Here is an 18,072-nt window from a genome sequence, read left to right as displayed (position 1 = left end):
CTTATTTTGTTTTTTAAGCAAGCAATATTTCTGTTTGTAAGTGAGGGTTGGTGATTCAAGCATCCGAATGCCTTTTATAAGTTAATAAATACACATGAAGTGTCTTCGACTTTCGATACCTTTAATTATCATATCGACCAGACTATAATCAATAAAACAAATTCTCCTTCATTAATGTGCTATCGGACCATTACAATGAAGTAAGTGGGTTTTATTAAAATTAATAATAACGTTCATTTAAAATTTACTTGTTTAATATTGCTACAGAAAAATAAAATAAGAGCACCAGTAATAAAGCAAAAGAGAATAACTATTTTTTTATTTTATATCTATTTCCAAATATACAAAATATTGATTTATATAGTTGTGCAGATAATTTTGAAACTTTGCTGCACACATTCATTTATTACTGACCCTTAATCATGAATTTCTTCTCTCATCTATTATTACCTTTCTCCTGCAGTCGTGCGATAAGTTTCTGAGGTTAACTTTGTCTCTGGACTCTCTTCTAAGGAAACTGTCCCGATTCAACATTTCTAATAATCAATATCTGACCTACCCAGCATCACGGAGGACTTTCCAACCGGCTTACAATGCTGGTCGGTGAGAGGGTAGCCGGGTATATGTTGGTACAGCCACTCACTGAAGTAGCAGAGGTCGGTGAACACACTCATGCTCATGCCGCCCCCACAAGGGTGGGGTTTCTCTTCCTGGGGGTGACAGCAGTCGTGGGTGGTGTGGGTTACGCAAGACTCGTCGTCATGGCTCTTGTAATGGAACACCGTGGTGGCTATTCCTCGGAGCATATTATTGCACAACAGAGTTCCACCGTTGTCCCCGCAGCAGAGATTAACGGGAGTGCCCAGGTTGTCGCAAAGGAAAATGTTCTTCACCTTGATGCTGCGGCAGACAAAGTTTTGGGTTGTAGTATTCCACATGAATGGATTGGATTGGATCAAGGAAAACACTGAACTTTAAAATACTTTGGCAACATTTCATTTTACCGCTCTGTTTATTGTTTGAAAATAGAAAGATTGTGAAGAAAATATGATTTTTCCTGGCATTTTCCATTGCTCAGTGACACAAATAATCTATGACACTATTATTCAAGATCTACAATCCGATTTCTTTCTGAGTTGTATAACAACTAACCTAACACATAACTGCAATCTAGTTTTATATAAGTGAGTGTTAAGTCGTTGGTCGTTAAGTGCAGGTCTATTGTAAAATTATAACTGTATTTGATAGTACGGATAAATAATTGTGTTTATTACGTCTATGTTTTTATTAAGTGCGTGATTCAGAACTAACGTGCGTTGAGTGAACACAGAATATTGTTGTTGTCAGTTCTGACTTATACGTGCCACAACGGACTGGTCAGATTTGTAATTTTAACCCATACTGTAGTTATGGATTAGTATACTTATTTGTCTTACGAATAAATGAGATTACACATCAGGAACGTAGTGGTACTAATTTATTGTATCACTGAACGATATAAAATGTTTGACAAAATCCTCTTACCGTTTTGCTCTCGTACCTCCGCACTTATCATGTAAGACTTGGATTCAGGGATGTAACTTCCTGTGGGTCTTAGAAATTTGAAAATTGTGATTAAAGACTTCCACAAAATTAATTACTGGATGCAGCCCTGAATTGAATACATTGGTCTCTTAAACCATACCTTAGGCTTCAAATTTGGGTGTATTACTTCCTGTAAATATTTTTAAGAACTGACAGGCTATAAACCTTCCGCACTTGCTTAGGCCGGAGGTTAAAGACTTGTTGAGGGCCAAACATTGGTGGTGGTTGATGGTTCCTGCAGGGTGCATGTGAAATGAGAAATGGTTAAATGAATAACATATTACAGCTTAAAACTTGATTATTATGACAATTCTATTGCCTAAGTGAACACGCACACACACTCACACAAACAAACACCTACAGATATATATATATATATATATATATATATATATATATATATATATATATATATATAAGGTCTTATTTTTATATTGTGTTTTGTAATAATATTAATTCAGGACTTTTGTATAATTTTGTTTATAGTCTGTCTTTTACCTCTGTTTAATATAATTGTTAAATATACTGTATGTTATATGATTTAAAGGGAATTATTATCATATTTCTTTTATTTTCTCTTAAGGTTTATCTATTAGGGGGCAAAAAAGCTCTAACTCCCACTTAATAATAAAGCTATATTTTATTTTATTTTCGTTTCTAAATTTATGTCAGATTTTAGTACTATTATATCTTACTATTTTACCCAACCACCAATACAAACCTACAAGAGCATTGACTTTGTGCAAGGCAGAGATGGGATCCAAATCTTATGACTTGCCGAACAAGAGTTGTATAAGAAACCCCATGATTCGGTGCCTTTGGTTGTATTCCACTGCTGATCATTCATAACACTTCCAAACTAAGTGCTAACGGGAATTGGAACCACTTACATGTTGAAGGGAGACCGCAGAGATCGCACTTTCTCCAGGCAATAACAATGTTTCATAACTGTGATAGTGTGTTCCCTTATAATATTTCCCATGTGGCTCTCGATTTGATGCGGTGAATCTCCATACCAATAACCGTCACAGATATGCGACACCCAGGTTCCAACTTCGTGGCGCCTAAGCGAATGGAAATCTGTAATGTTCCAGGGATACTCCCGAGTTTGCATCTTTTTAGTTGCATTTGATTTCTGCAGAGGTGCCACATCAACGTGCTCCGTCTTGTTGAAAGGGGTTCTGACCTAAAACCGAAAAGAAGTTTAAGAACAAAATTATAGCTCTTACTATAGTACTTTTTATCAAGTAAGAGCCTTTATTCAGAGAAATAGGCATTTTATGCCTCGTTTCAACTTATACCTTGCTTCTATTAGCGATTGGCTTAGCGTTACCGAGGGATAACATTCGAAGAGCTTAGAAGAATTTAAATGTTAACTTTCCGTCTCTCTGCCTGCAAGATCCATCGAAAATAAACTTATATTTTAGAGTTGAAATTTTGTATGACGTTCACTTCCTTAAAGACAACACCGAGTTCTATGATGATGCATGTCTTGTCATAGCATTTGCCTGAGTGTTAGGTAGTATTCGTACATTACTCTTATGGGTAATCATAAATTGAGAAAATAGCACAATTAATACATTTTTAAACAACTTTAATGCAATCATCAGAGATTTAACAGATAAACAAATGTTGCCTTACTGATTCCAACATATACAAATTCAACGTTCGATGACAAAGTATTTGCATTTTTTTATTTAAACACTCCTATGGAACCTGCCTGAATAAAAGTGTTGATGAATCATGGGGCAGTCTATCTCCAAAAAAACTTCCTCTGTATGCTTTAAATTTTACATGAAACTTCATTCCTACAAAACTAGTTATATGATAGATCTCTTTCATAACTACTTTTTTGTATTTTCTGTCTCTTGCAGCACATCTCAAGAATAATATTAAGTGTATATTTGAACTTTTATCTGAAACCTGAACGTTTTATTGTTTGACGGCAAGCATGAGCAAAGCGTATAACTCGTGGTCTGGTAAAATTCTTCTGTATTCCTGTCTTCCGCAGGATATTTCGAGAACTTTTGAACTATAGACTTGCTCTTTGCATGGAAATACATTTCAACGTAGGCAACGTTCGATGATGGGGAATGTCCCTTTATGAAGATTTGCTTAACGTTAACGAATTTAACTGTCTACAAAAATATCCCGTGAGTCACAGACTTGATTTTGTATTTACCGTAGCTCACGGAGGCTGATAAGATTCATCTGCTATCTGTCTGTCTTCCGCAAGGAATCTCGAGAACCTGTTGAGATATATACTTGACATTTTGCATGATAAATTATTTACACGTTTGTAAAATTCAGATACATGATAGTACATGCCTCTCCATAGTAATTTGCTGAGCTTTAGTGAACTCTGACTTTTCGCAACATATCTTGAGAACAGATTCCGTAATTAAACTTCTACAGGAAATTGTTTCCAGGAATTACTTTTATATACGTATTTCTCCAAATAACACATACAGTATTTTGTATTCTAGCAAAACCTCTCCTGGATCCTAACAAGTTACTTCTTGGTCCTGACCTGCAACCTGAAATACTCTTACAGTTAGGTGTTAATGAAGCGTAATGTAGACTTACATGTATTATAGCGAGATCTTTTACGAAGTTTTCTGACCAGGTATAACCATGGTGTATCATTATTCGCTTGCTTCCTCGTAGCTGGACTTTCCCTGAACAAAATAACACAAAACAATGCTGAAAAGCTATTTTTATATGTACTAGTCACCCTAAGTAGAGGGGGAAAAGCTAAAATGTTTAGTAAAACGTAGTTACAAATATAGTTAATTTTGTTTTTGTTTGACTATTCATAACTATTATTCATAATTATTTAGGCATATAAAAAGATATGATTAAAACAATAACAGCTATATACCCAAGGAGAAGCTAAGAGTAGGTTATTGTTTAATGTACGAACGAATTGTAAACATTGCTCTTATATATGACTACAAAATTTGGAAAAGAATATTTGAGAGGGTATGCTATTGATCGTTTATTGCTTTGGTGTGTACTATTAATGTGAATAACACATACACAACATTCAAAGATATCCAATCATATTTTCATATGTCATCAAGTATGAATACTCTAGTACTTCATGATATGTATAGTAATGAAAAATCATTTACAAGAAATGCTCCGCAAAAATCCTACTAGAATATTAGAAGACATCCTGTGAATGAAAAAAGTATATTTTACCGGAAAATATACATCGTATATTAATATCTTCTAATTTTTTTACTTTGAAGATCAATATGTACATATTGGACTCAAAGGGGTTGTTAGTATTTGTGAGTTTTGAAAAATACAGAATATGCTTTCCCTGTTACTTACCAGTTGCAACTTCATTTTCATCGAATTTTACTTTCTCGGAGCCAGCCATCACCTTTTAAAAAAAAGTATAAACAAAAAACAGTTTGAAACGATGCAAAAAGACCGTTCAATACGTTAATATATAAATGCCTTTATTTCAGTAAATTTGTGACTATAGAAAATGTCTACTCAATGAAAAAGTTCAAAGAGCCAACTTTCTCTTCCGACTGAACTAGATTTATTTTTTCAGGTTTGTCACTCGTTAATATACTGACACAAAAAAATCATAATCTATAGCTTCCGACTAAATATCCACTCGATTCCATTGCATTTTCTCGAATTCTTTCACCGACCAAGTTCTAAAATACCTGTTCTTGTAATTTATTATATATATATATATATATATATATATATATATATATACATATATAAAATACACAAACACTTCATCGAAAGATTGAATGAAATGAAGTAACCTATTCCCAGCGATGCAATTATGGTTACCATTGATGTCCAGTCTCTATACACAAACATTCCTCACAGTTTGGGCGAAGAAGCAATTCATAGTTTTTTAACCACTAGACCTAAGCAAGCCAGTCCCAGCACAAAATTTATAATGACATTACTTAATTTTATTTTAACTATGAACAACTTTAAATTTCAAGATAAAAATTACCTCCAAATTAATGGAACAGCTATGGGCACCAGGATGGCACCTGCGTATGCTAATCTATTTATGGCAAAATTAGAAGAAGATTTTTTTGAATTCTCAATCCTACAAACCTCTTGTATGGTTGAGATTCATTGAAGATATTTTTATGATTTGGAATAATAGCTTTGAAAATTTAAAAGAATTTTTGGAAAATCTGAACAAATTCTCGATTTTGAAATTTACCTGGAAATTTTCTAAAGAAATCATAACATTCTTGGATGTAGATGTTTTTATTAAATCTGGATTTCTCAAAACAAAAATTCATATTAAAGACAGTAACACAATGGATTATCTACATTTCAACAGCTGCCATCCTGTACATGTCAAAAAATCAGTACCAAAGGGTTTGTCAGTTAGGGCCAAAAAAATTATGTACTGATAGTGCAGATTTTCAAAATTATCTAGAAAAACTTGGAAATGCATTTGTCAAAAGAAAATATCCTTCAAAATTTATAAATAATCAAAATAAACACTCTAATGTTCATAAAATCCAAAAGAATGATGACGTAAAATTTATAACAAAATATTTTCCTGGTTTATATAAAAACAAACAAAATTCTAAGAACGGCACACAAAATTCTTGAATCTTCACCAATTACTAAAAACTTATTTTCAAAACCACCCAGGCTAGTGTTTCGTAGAAATACTAACCTGAAAAATCTTCTGGTACGTCCCAAATTGCCACCTACTGACATTCAAAATTCAGAAAAGAAGAAAAATTTTAAGTGTCAACCCTGTAAAGACAAACGATGTAATACTTGCAAAATTATAAAATCGTCCAATTTTTTTACCAGTAGTAATACAATGAAAAAACTTACCCTATTAGAGGTGAAATTAATTGCAAAAGTAAAAATGTAATTTATCAATTAACATGTAAAAATTGTGCAATGGATTATGTTGGATTGACAACAAATCCATTGCACATAAGAACGGATAATCATAGTTGTTCGTCTAAAAAACAGGATGAAAACTTGGTTTCACAACACGCATTAGGCCACCAACAAAATTTTGAACAATGTTATTCACTGGAAGGTATTTGCAAAGTACCCGAAGATGGAAACAAAATTAACTTAGACAATTTAGAGCAGGCACATCAGTTAATATTAAAATCAAAAGTACCCTTTGGTCTGAATAAAAGATGAAATGATAAATTGTTTTTATTATTGTATTATTTTTTCTAAATTACTTTTCTAAATTCTTTCTCTGTTCATGATATTATTTATTTCTCTTTGGTGTTAATCACATGTTCAAAAAATTCCTGTTTATTTATTTATGTAAATTTTTATTTATTTACTTTTGTAAATTTTGTTGCTGTGTTGTTTATTTTTTATCATACCTTTTTGAAAAACGGTAAAAGCTGAAATATTAAAGGAACTTTATATCAAGAAGTCTAATAATTGATATATATATATATATATATATATATATATATATATATATATATATTTATCAAAATCAGTACTTTTCCTAGGGTACTCTCTATTAAACCCTTCATTATACTGTACATTTCAAATACATAATTGCATTACAAAAAAGCCGATGACTTCGGGTATAATGTTTGTGAGGAGTTTAGGTATTTGTTACTTTTATATTTCTTGTACATAGAGCGTCCCTTTTAAATGCGTAATGAGAGTATAGGTTGACGATACGATTAACATTGTGCTCTAAGTTATCCCCAATGTTGTTATGTTGCCATCGTGTAGTCATTCATATTTCGTAGTTTAGAATGTAATAAATAATACAAAACCGATGATACAAAATAGATAACAGTGAGTTTCTGATTCCTTCAAATTTAGAAGATAGTATGTAAGTGTGTTACATATACAGGTATAAGGATCGACTAAGTATATAACTGAAATAACTGCATAACAGTGCATCTAATGACGATTTATATGTGTAATACAGGGAAGACAAAGAGAGAGATAGCATGGCGTCATACGACGGACGGTGGCGCTGCCTATGAGCAACTTAGAAGAACTAATTGTAGCACACAATCGTGCTATACAAATAACAACAGTTATACAAATACCGAATACACCGTGCACCGCGTTACCGTATTGGTGTACAGTTCTTTATTATAAATTAGAGTAATATACTCTTGGGTTTTTATATCTTATAAAACTCATTCAATGAACTTGAAAGTACTTTTTATTCATTGGCTTGGCAAGTATATTCCTTTTTACATATAATCAGAAATTTGTATTTCTGTTTAGATAAGTTGGCAATTATATTGACAACATGGATAGTTTCAGAATGATTTATTATAGGTTATATTCTTAGATTAAATTGGTATAATGTGTTTCCCTATCAAATTGGACATGTAATGAGATAAATATCATTAATTTTTAATTATTTGTTAATATTTTATTTGTTGAGAATTCCTATATCAAAGCGGTCTAAGACGTTGAAACTAGGGTCTGAGTATCACTCACCCATTAAAGACCGAAAGTTTAAATCCTGTTTTTGACCGTAGCACTTTTAGTAGTACCATCGTCTTTGTACTGATCGACTCTCCCCCTTATTTTGGATGATAATATCCTCGCAGTGGCCAGTGGCTCATTGTAGACGGGCAGGATAAGGCTTTTAAAAAGGGGATCGGCATCTCCTTTTATTGAAAGACATTAAGAGAACGATTATACACAAATAACTATTGGAGCACGATATGCAGGGCCGTACTCACCTTTGACAAACCCTGGAAAATATTATTGGTCGGTTCCCGTCACATCGCGTCTCTGCACCCCTGTCACACCGCTTCTATTCCAAACCCCCTGCTTTATTCCATTGGCAACTTTATTTTGCTAATTTTAGTAATATTTAGTAGTAAATTATGGGTATTAGATTGAGATATCTTTGTACGTGAACACTTAGACGTGTGGCGGAGTCCAGTTCGGACTCGTCGTATATATCTTGCGTAATATATGGCGGCCTATATGTCTTGCTTGATCTACTTACTTCATACCAGCCGCCGTGCCAACTAGACAAATCAACCGAGTTGTCTGGTTCAATTGTTATTGTTATGACTATCAGGTTCCATGACCGGCAAACCAATTAACGAAATAAAACGACAAAAATAACTAGAAATCAATTGAGGTGTGCAGTGATGAGATTAGATTTCCGGTGATCAAAATTTAGTAGTGATGTTCTGTGTTTGGTAAACTGTCAAGAAGGCTTTTTTTATAATCGGATACTACGCCTTGTATTGCGGCACACTCAGATCTCCGTCTACGTAACTCATTTTTTGATTCGTTTTAACAGAATATTGAAGTTCTTAACTGCCTTATTTAAATAAAAGTAACAGCTATGACCTTGAATTTTGAAATTCAGAAGTATTTACAACGAAATCATAATACTTCTAAATGCGAATCTAAAACATTTTCTGACAAGTATACATGAAAAAAAAACTTTAGAACTAATGGTTCTGAAAATCAGAGAAATGTAACCTTTACTTTATCAAGCTCATAGCGTAAGTTATGCTTAGAATGGAGTAAATAGTTACAATCAGGCAGGTAACCACTAGTCGTTCAAGCTTTCTGGCAAAAGATCTTTTTCGACTTCCATGACAAATATTGACGGGATGGATCACTAAAAAACTTAACCGAGGTGTAATTACACACATATAAGCTGGAAAAATAATGGAGCAACAAGTTTATGACGTACCGTGACCGACGTATCGTCCTCGGTGAGGGTGCCGTGCATGTCGTAGAGACAATGAGCAGCAGTGAGGACGTACTCTAGGTGGACCAGGGTGCCCGAGCAGAAGAACTTGTTTTTGTTGCTGAACACGACAGTGGCGAAGGGTGCTTTGTCCATCGTTAACGATCTTTTATACTTTGAGCTACCTTTTTCAAAGTTAACGCCACTGAATAGAAACACTACAATTACCAAATATGCTGTTATCATTGTAATTTCATATTCAAACACAAGTAATGTTTTGAGATGTTGACAAAAGATTTTTGTTTTGATTGATCAGCTGATGAGTCACCTAACGAGTGGAAAGCATTCTTGTGTGGCATAGCTGTAGATATTGAATTTACTGGTTTCTGTTAAAGCGATGCAATATGAAATAAAGAACCTCCTTTATTCAGAGGTGAAATAAGGACTGTAGTATTCTATTTCCCATGTATATTATATAATGTTCTATACTTTTTCTCGAAGTTCTCTTCATTTCCGGTCAAATTTACAGGATTAACAAATCGGGGATTGCGGCTGAAGGGACAAGTAGAGTTTGTGGCGAGCCCAGCTCATGACGTTCTGTAGTGGGTTATTCAGTGACATCTTAGACTCAATACTAAGCAGTACGCTATAAATTTCTGTGTATTATTCGATGTTTACTTTTTCTTGTTATAACTTTTATATTCTAATAACTTTAAGATAAAATAATAATACAACATTTGATTAGGGAAGTGTACTAGGTAACTATTAGGGCGAACATGCGGCCGTTTTTAATTGCGTACACTTGTATGTGTGTTGGTGTAAAACTAACTGTAACCAGATGCAGTCACAATATAGCTCTAACCAATGTAATTAGAAGAAGTGGAATATAATTTTTATTAAATCAATAGAATAAAACACATTTTTTTAAACAATGTTTAACATTTTATTTTAGATTATTTGATTATTTACTATTGAAGTGGTATATAAACATGATTAACATACCTAGCCCATTATAAGTTTAGATAAGTACATGTTTTTGTTTCATTTGTATACATTTTTGATATTCAATAATGTTGAGTTTAACTTTATGTTTTTTATTAGATTGATAAATACAGTGTATAACAAGAACCTTTATGTCACAACTCAAAAATTGTGATTTGTTTTGTAAATGTTAAGTCCGTTCTGGTGGAAGAGCAGTCTAATGGACCGAATCAGAGGATGATAAATAAAAAATAATAAAATAAAGTACTTGCTTTAGTGTCTGATCTTCGTGTTTCCATTTAATATTTGTTTCCCTTTTATTGTTCCTGTCATAGTTTTGGAGTTATCTTAACTCGTGATTCAAAAAACATTGACTTAATCAGCACATAAAACTAAGTAATAGCCAGTAGCTATTACATTGCAGTTTAAACTACACTGGTTACAGCTAAAATCAAGCAATTATCTGCGATACCAAGTGGACATTAAGTAGTGAGGCACCACTATATAAGATAGTTATAAACAATTTTAGATTAATAGATCATTATATTCCGGAGGAAGACTGTTTGATTAGGTGGAGCTTTCTTTGTCTTAAATGCTGTTTCTGAAACAAGGGTCGCCTTTCATTCTTCCTAGATGAAAAGATGACTTAGATGATGATGATGATGATGATGACCAAGTGGGACATTAAGTAGTGAGGCACCACTATATAAGATAGTTATAAACAATTTTAGATTAATAGATCATTATATTCCGGAGGAAGACTGTTTGATTAGGTGGAGCTTTCTTTGTCTTAAAGGCTGTTTCTGAAACAAGGGTCGCCTTTCATTCTTCCTAGATGAAAAGATGACTTAGAGACCTATGCAGAAACCCGTAAATCTACTCATGGATCTCGTAGGAGGTGGTCCCTACCACCGAAGTTTTTCATCCTGAAAATGTTATAACTCCAGAATTAAGATGAATTCCTTTCAGGACTAAGTGGAATGAAAAGTTTTCTCATCTTTTTGCCCTAAGTAAAAGATTTAAATTTTTATGGCAGCATTTCTAAAATTGATGAAAATTGTTCGTGGACACATGTGTTGGAACTTAACGATCTTATTTTTTTAATGTTATGTTTTAATTGTTTCCTTTTTTATTATTGATTTTTTTTAATCATGTTTTTTTACTCTGATGGGTTGGTAAGTAAGTATTGAGAAATTGCATGTCTGCTCCTATTTCACTGTCATATAAGGTATTTTAAAATCCAATTTTCGAAGTTATTTCTCATTAGACTATTACAAATGACACATAGGTAATAACAACTCGGTTTTAAAACCGTATAAGATCCTGTATATACTACTAAATTAAAGGTTACTTGCTTGATAAATAATTGTAGCTCTAAAATCGCCTTGGAGATCATGCTGTTTGACAATCCAACAGCTTTAATGACCATTACTGATGCTGTACAAACGTCATTAAACGTTTGTCAATGAGTCAGAGTTGGTAGCGGAGGGTTGGCGCTTGATTAAACAACAATATGTCTCTTGCAGTTTATACTCTTAGAAGCCTCATGAATTATAGTTTTCCTTAGCGTACTGTATTATCAGGCCCGTTTTTACCGAATAGGCACGGTAGGCAACGTGCCTAGGGCGCTAGGCGATTGTCATTTTTTGGGGGGCGCAAAACAATGGAGAAAAATTGCCGTGGTTGTATCTGCATGCATCATCATCAAACGGACTTTTTCTAGGGCTGTCTTAAGCTGATAAGTGAATTTGGTCCATTTCTCGCCAAAAACATAGGTAACAAAAGGCAAAGGTAGTATTATCATACATTTCGTCTGACATTTTCAGTGAATTTATTGAGATTATGAGCAAAGAAGTACTGAAGAAGAATCTTAAATGAAATTAAGCAAGTTCGTTATCTCTCTATAATCATAGACTCCATTACCTGACGTGTCGCACACAGACCAATTGGCCGTAGTAGTACTTCGGTATGTTTCATTGCCTAATGATTGCGCCAACGAACGCCTGATAGGCCTACAACTCTTACCAAGTGTGTGCCACAAATCTGGAAGTTTGGAAAGAATCAACCCTCAGTTTACACGAGAAACTTGAGCTGGATTTCGATAACTGTTGTGGACACAGTTACGACAATGCATCAAACATATAGGGCATATACTCAGATCTTCAGGCAAGGATGAATTCATGAAAATTCTACTCCGTTCTACTCTGTCCGATGAATTCATGATGAGCCGCTGGGATTTATGAGAGGCATAGGATCTGGAGTCAGTGAGAGTGTGCTTGGGTGAATGTGTGGAAGTGTAGGTTTGTGTGTGCATGTGTGAATGCTTTAACTTTGGCATGTGTGAAACTATTTATAAAAATGATTTACAATGATTTTACTGACATTTGCAATGCAATGTAAAATTGTAAAAAATGCAATAAAAAATATGATTTGATTTGATTTTATTTAGGATTAACAGCAAAAATGATCTTTCTGACTATGTACCATGTGCAGCTCACTCACTAAACCTTGCTGGGTGTTTTGCTGCAGATAAGGCGTGTCCAGATAAACACACGTACAAGGGCTGTATGATTTTTTATCGGCATCCACTTATAGGTGGAACATCCTAAAAATTTCATATTGATGAGCAACGAAGGAAAATCAAACAAAGATCAGGGAAAGCTTAAAACACCTGAGTGATACAAGATGGTCTGCTAGGCCAAAAACGCCCTTCGAGCTTTAAAAAATAAGTCGACATGAATTAAACGATGCTCTTGAAGAGTAAAATAAAGACGATACTCACACACCAGAAACACAATGCACAGCCACTGGGTTTATATAATCATTTGTGAATTTACATACCACGTTATTAACTGTGATTCTGGGACCGAATTTCTCAAAGAGAGTTGATAAAACAAGTAAGACTCTTCAAAATCAAGATATAGACCTATTTAGTCCTACAAAAAAAAACTTAAAAAACACTAATCCTCGTTTTTTCAGTGAAAAGAGAGATTTATTTTATGATTTTGAGTCCAAACCATTGAAACTTGCAGAAAAATAAGAAGCCGTTTACGACAAAGCAAGGAAAAAGAAAGTTATTGCCCGATGAAAAGAAGGACAGAATCATGGAAGAAACATCTCCTCGAGAAAGATTTTGCACTGGGGTGTTTATTTATTTCCATTTTTGATAACATAGCTTCGCAGCTCAACAACAAAAGGGAGGCCTATTTAAGATTTTATAAAATCTAGAAGAGAGAAAAATTCCAAACAGGTGGCTTGTGAAGCTAAAACTGTTAGGAGAAGTATACAAGAACGATATTGATGGGCAAGACTTTGTCCAGGAATGTAACCATTAGAAACAATACATGGTTTTGGAGAAACCTTTCTAAGATCAAAGAAATGTACGCCTACATTAAAATCAAACAGATTAGAGAACACTCTCTTCAATTTGGAGATCGCTCTCAGGATATTTCTAACCTTACCTGTGACGAACTGCACAGCTGAACGTAGCTTTTCAGCTTTGAAAAGAGTAAAGTCAGAAATTAGATCGTCCATGGTTGATGAAAAGCTTAATGGCTTATTGTTGCTCTGCACCCAAAACAACATTACTTTAAAATTAGACTACAAAAACCATTATTGACGACTTTGTAACATGGAAAACCAGAAAAAGCTATTGTATGAATCTTTAGTCAGTCTAGTGGTAAGGGCCAACAATCAAAGGGCCAAAAAATAATAAAAAGAAAATGTGATTAAACGAATACTGTAAATTATGCAAAAACTTCAAATGTAAAGAAGGGAGGGTGGGTGGTCCGTGAGGTATGTTACACGCATTCTCCCTGGAGGCCAGTAGTTACCTCACGGCTACCGGTTGCCAGTCCAGGACACGGCGGGTTCATAGGTGGTGGATAATAGGAAGGCTCTCGAAAAGGAATCAGGATAATTTGTAAAGGAGACTTAAGGGACACTAAGTCTAAAGTCCCTCCCGAACCAAAACTGGTATTTCAAAATAAATCTAAATTTACGGTTTTGTAGGCGTTATGGTAGGGACTGGTGGGGGGGGGGGGGGGTTGTAGTCCGCTGGCAGGAGTATAAAAAGGGGGCGCAACTCTTCGTTCTGCCTAGGGCGCTGGCATGGTGTAAAACGGGCCTGTGTATTATGTCATACCAATAAGTTTCTTTAGTATTATGCATCTGTTAATATCATAAATAGCTAGGGAAAACCACTGTTTTCTTCAAATGCCTAATTCACGCTAATTCACGCTTTAATAGTTTGTTTACAAAATTAGACATTTCATTGATCCTTACGTTGTTAGAGTTTGGTTAGAAAATCTTTAAATTTTATAAAAATGTTGTAATAAAGACATTGATTATTAAATATTGTTATAATAATTTATCACCAAATTTATTGTTCTAACGCAAAAACGTATAACCTAATCATGAGCTGGTAGAAAGCGGTATTTTCAAAATTACATTTAAACTATCCCTCGATATTGTAAGAATAGTATGTACTATATCTATACCACTGTTAAAAATACCTACACCTAAGATAGTATTTGTGAGTTATAAGAGTAATATATTTTATTAGTGTATAGTCTATTAAAATATTTTAAAACAGAGGAAATTACAATATAATAAGTTTTTACTCCGTCTTCGTCAGTCTGTTCCCGCATTAATGATAGATTTTAACAATAAACAAATAAATATTAGTTCGTTAGATATTATTTAAATTTATTTTGTCTAACCTTCAAACGGCAAGTTGCAAAATGAAATTTCAGATTCCAAAATAGTGCGTTTCTTTCAAATAAATAGATGCAAGGCTCTTACATTATGATATTAGTTGTAATTTTCTAAAATCTAAAATTAATAGCAAAAGGTATAGAGTTAATCTTTACAACTTGGCAAAAATATTAAATAATATATATTAACGCTAATTATTTTTGTATATTGATTATAAAACGTTATTTTGCTGTGTAAACTTATTAAATGTAGGTATTTCAAATTATTTAAAAACCGGTATTAGCTAGCTTATGCCACACAAAAAATTAAATAATAAAATTTAAAGCATATATTTTAATGTTCTTTGGAAGTCTTTACGCGTAGTAAATCTATATGTATTGATTCATTAAATTGGAAAATACGAATTATTTTACTTCGAGTTATAAATGTAAAGAAATTACTATGCTACGGATTCAGCTTTACAGGTTTTAGGTATTCAGCTGGAAATATTTAAATTGCGATATAATTGAAATAAGTAAAGTGTGTTTTAAATATACAGAGCATAAATCATACATCATTTTTACTATAAATCGTGTAAACTATAAATATTTATAATTATTTTCAGTCGGATTTTTAATACTATTTGTGTCAAAAGTTAAATAGAGGAAATACATATTTTTGTTTCTTTCATAAATGCCGTTAAGTTTTTAAGAACGTTAAAAAAATTATGCATTTGCTATTAATTAAAATATTATTATTCAAACCTATTTATTATTTCTTACCCTATCAAAATTTTGTCAGCTTTCGCTTTCAAAATATACTTTTCTCTTTCACGCAAGTTGGGCTTAAAGTGTTTGGTTTAGATTAATTGATTATGAAATAAATGAAAACTTACTTATCTTCATATTAATAATTAAAATTAAATAATTTACCAGTTTTAATAAGCTCAAGAACACTGAACTTATTCTTACATGTGCTAGGCATGATACTTTGGTTCTAGTATGAAACATTAGACTGAATGATAATAGTAGTATCATACATTTTTATGGCTGCTGACCACATTTAAATTGTGTTTTAAAAGCGATTGATTGATTACACTTTATGTAATAAAGATTATCATGATTTCATTACTTGATCAGAGTATATTTATCCTTGATATTTCTTACCCTCCAAAAATTTTAGAAGTCACCTTTCGCTTTTAAAATATGACTTCAGATAAACTTTTCGTTTTCACGTCCGTTGAGCGGAAAGTTGGTTTATTGAGGTTTATTTTAGCAGGTTACATGCTACTTTCAGATTTGTTCTATTTTGAGCATTACGACATTAGTTTTTATTGGGAGCGCTAGACTTACAGAACATCAATTGTAACGGTCTGTGTTACGCCAGCGTTTCACCGGATACACGTCATAGCCACGTGACGTATCGACATTAACGGTTGTGTTACACAGTTTCAGAATGACAATGAAGCCTGAAGCGTGTTTATCCAATCAATGACGTCATCAATATGCTAACGTCTACCATGAAGCCACGTTAATTTGTGTACCACTTCGTCAGTATTCAATTGACCTCCATAACCATATCAATTAATTAAGCTAGTCATGAATGTTTGTTACTCAATTTAGAGCGGGCGGTAAAGCTGTTAGTATACGACATGGACGCAATAATATGAAATACTGTAGTAGTGCTTTCTTTATAAATATAATAATTCTTTATTTAATAATGAATTGAATTAGTAGATATGAAGAGGTGTATTAGTTTATTACAATCATTATTTTTTGATAAATTAAAATCCCAGGCTTAACAATTATAACATCTGGTTATTATGTACAATGTTACATTAAATTTGTCCACTGCATGACTCACTACCTCGTGTTAAAAGTTTTAACGTATTAGCAATGTGATGAAACATGTAATGTATTACTCGGAAGAGTTCTAGAAACCATCAAAGGGAGTAATGGTTTTTACCGTCGATTAACATAATATTATACGAGCATTTCGATGATGGGATATTAATTACAGTTTTTACACCAAAAAGTTACACTTCTGCATTTTTAAGTTTTGGTCAGAGAAGTTTATAGGAAACTCTGTGATAAGATTCCAACGTTTATATTACAGATATTTTTACGCAGTATTTTTGTGATAAAATCGTTTGTTATTATGTGTAAAAGTTCGGTAATTATGACCGGCTTGTATTACCGAAGTGCCACTCTCCTCGAGTTCTGTTAATAATAATGTATAAAAGTCATATAAAAAATGGGTTTTTTTATAATTTCCGTTGGGAGTGCCCTTAAATAAATGTATTTGTTAAAAGGTACTTGAGTTAAATACAGTAGTTTCTATGTACTCCAACCAATCTGAAAAAGTAGTGTACAGTAAATGTTACGATTGAACGAGACCGTATACGATCAAAGTTAGTTAAGACAAGATTTACGACTGCAAGTTTCTCTCCTATCTAAACTGATTACTCGGAGAAGCTGCCCGCCTGGGACAACACGGAACCTCGCGATAGATTGTTAACATTACATACTAAAACGATTGATGTCCAGACGTACTTGTGACAACTTTTATGTCCTTACTTTTTAAATCGTTAACACAGTTTTCAAGATCCATATAGCTGTTGTTTACAGTGTTTTTTCATGATATGTTATTTGTTATTCTTATAAATTAAAGTGATCATTAGCTAATACTCTTAGGTCATCCGTTTGACGTAGGCTACAGGTATAATTATTTTAATTTAATGGATTTACTTCATGTTTGCATTATTTTATACCTTATTTTTAATATTCCTCACGAAAAAAGTTTTTACCGTAATTGAGAAAGTAAGAATAACCAAAAACCAAAATGATAGTAAAATATGTTTTACTGCTAAAGCGACTAAGATTTACTTAAAGTTGAATGTGGTTGTAAATAAATTTTATATTATTATTATCACATTACTAATATAATTCTCTAGGTAAGACATGTGGAAGAAACATTTCAGAAATAAATTGAGGTTATTTTACAGTTTAACTTAGTCAATAGAAGTTGTCAACCCTCAATGTCTTACCATTACTTTATACGCTGTGTAAATACAAGTTCACAAAGTTATTACCTATTGCCTAATGTACTACTTTATACAGACAATCATA

The 18,072-nt window shown here is 33.0% G+C and overlaps 2 protein-coding genes across 10 annotated transcripts in view; one reads left to right on the top strand and one right to left on the bottom strand.

The window, feature by feature from the left end:
• The window catches only part of LOC124366111 (RING finger protein nhl-1), a 356,620-nt gene that overhangs the window by 200,479 nt on the left and 138,069 nt on the right, over positions 1-18,072 (top strand). The window lies entirely within an intron of this gene.
• Positions 336-9,597, bottom strand: LOC124366112 (venom plasminogen activator-like). Its single transcript, XM_046822391.1, has 5 exons — positions 9,272-9,597; positions 4,924-4,975; positions 4,171-4,262; positions 2,475-2,770; positions 336-900 (listed from the first exon to the last, which is right to left on the bottom strand). Exons 1-5 carry the CDS (start codon positions 9,512-9,514, stop codon positions 537-539), a joined length of 1,047 nt encoding a protein of 348 aa, XP_046678347.1. The 5' UTR covers positions 9,515-9,597; the 3' UTR covers positions 336-536.

Source organism: Homalodisca vitripennis, chromosome 7, assembly GCF_021130785.1.
Source record: "Homalodisca vitripennis isolate AUS2020 chromosome 7, UT_GWSS_2.1, whole genome shotgun sequence".
NCBI lineage: Eukaryota > Metazoa > Arthropoda > Insecta > Hemiptera > Cicadellidae > Homalodisca > Homalodisca vitripennis.
Note: the sequence above shows the minus strand (reverse complement) of the source record. Positions and strands in the feature narration are given on the sequence as shown.

Bases quoted from the DNA above. Each gene is read 5' to 3' on its own strand.
- LOC124366112 (XM_046822391.1), bottom strand. From the start codon at position 9,514: ATGATAACAGCATATTTGGTAATTGTAGTGTTTCTATTCAGTGGCGTT. The intron at 4,263-4,923 runs GTAAGTAACAGG...TATTTTGTTCAG, and splicing joins TGAAAATGAAGTTGCAACTG to GGAAAGTCCAGCTACGAGGA. The intron at 901-2,474 runs GTAAGTGGTTCC...TGTCTGCCGCAG, and splicing joins CTGCGGTCTCCCTTCAACAT to CATCAAGGTGAAGAACATTT.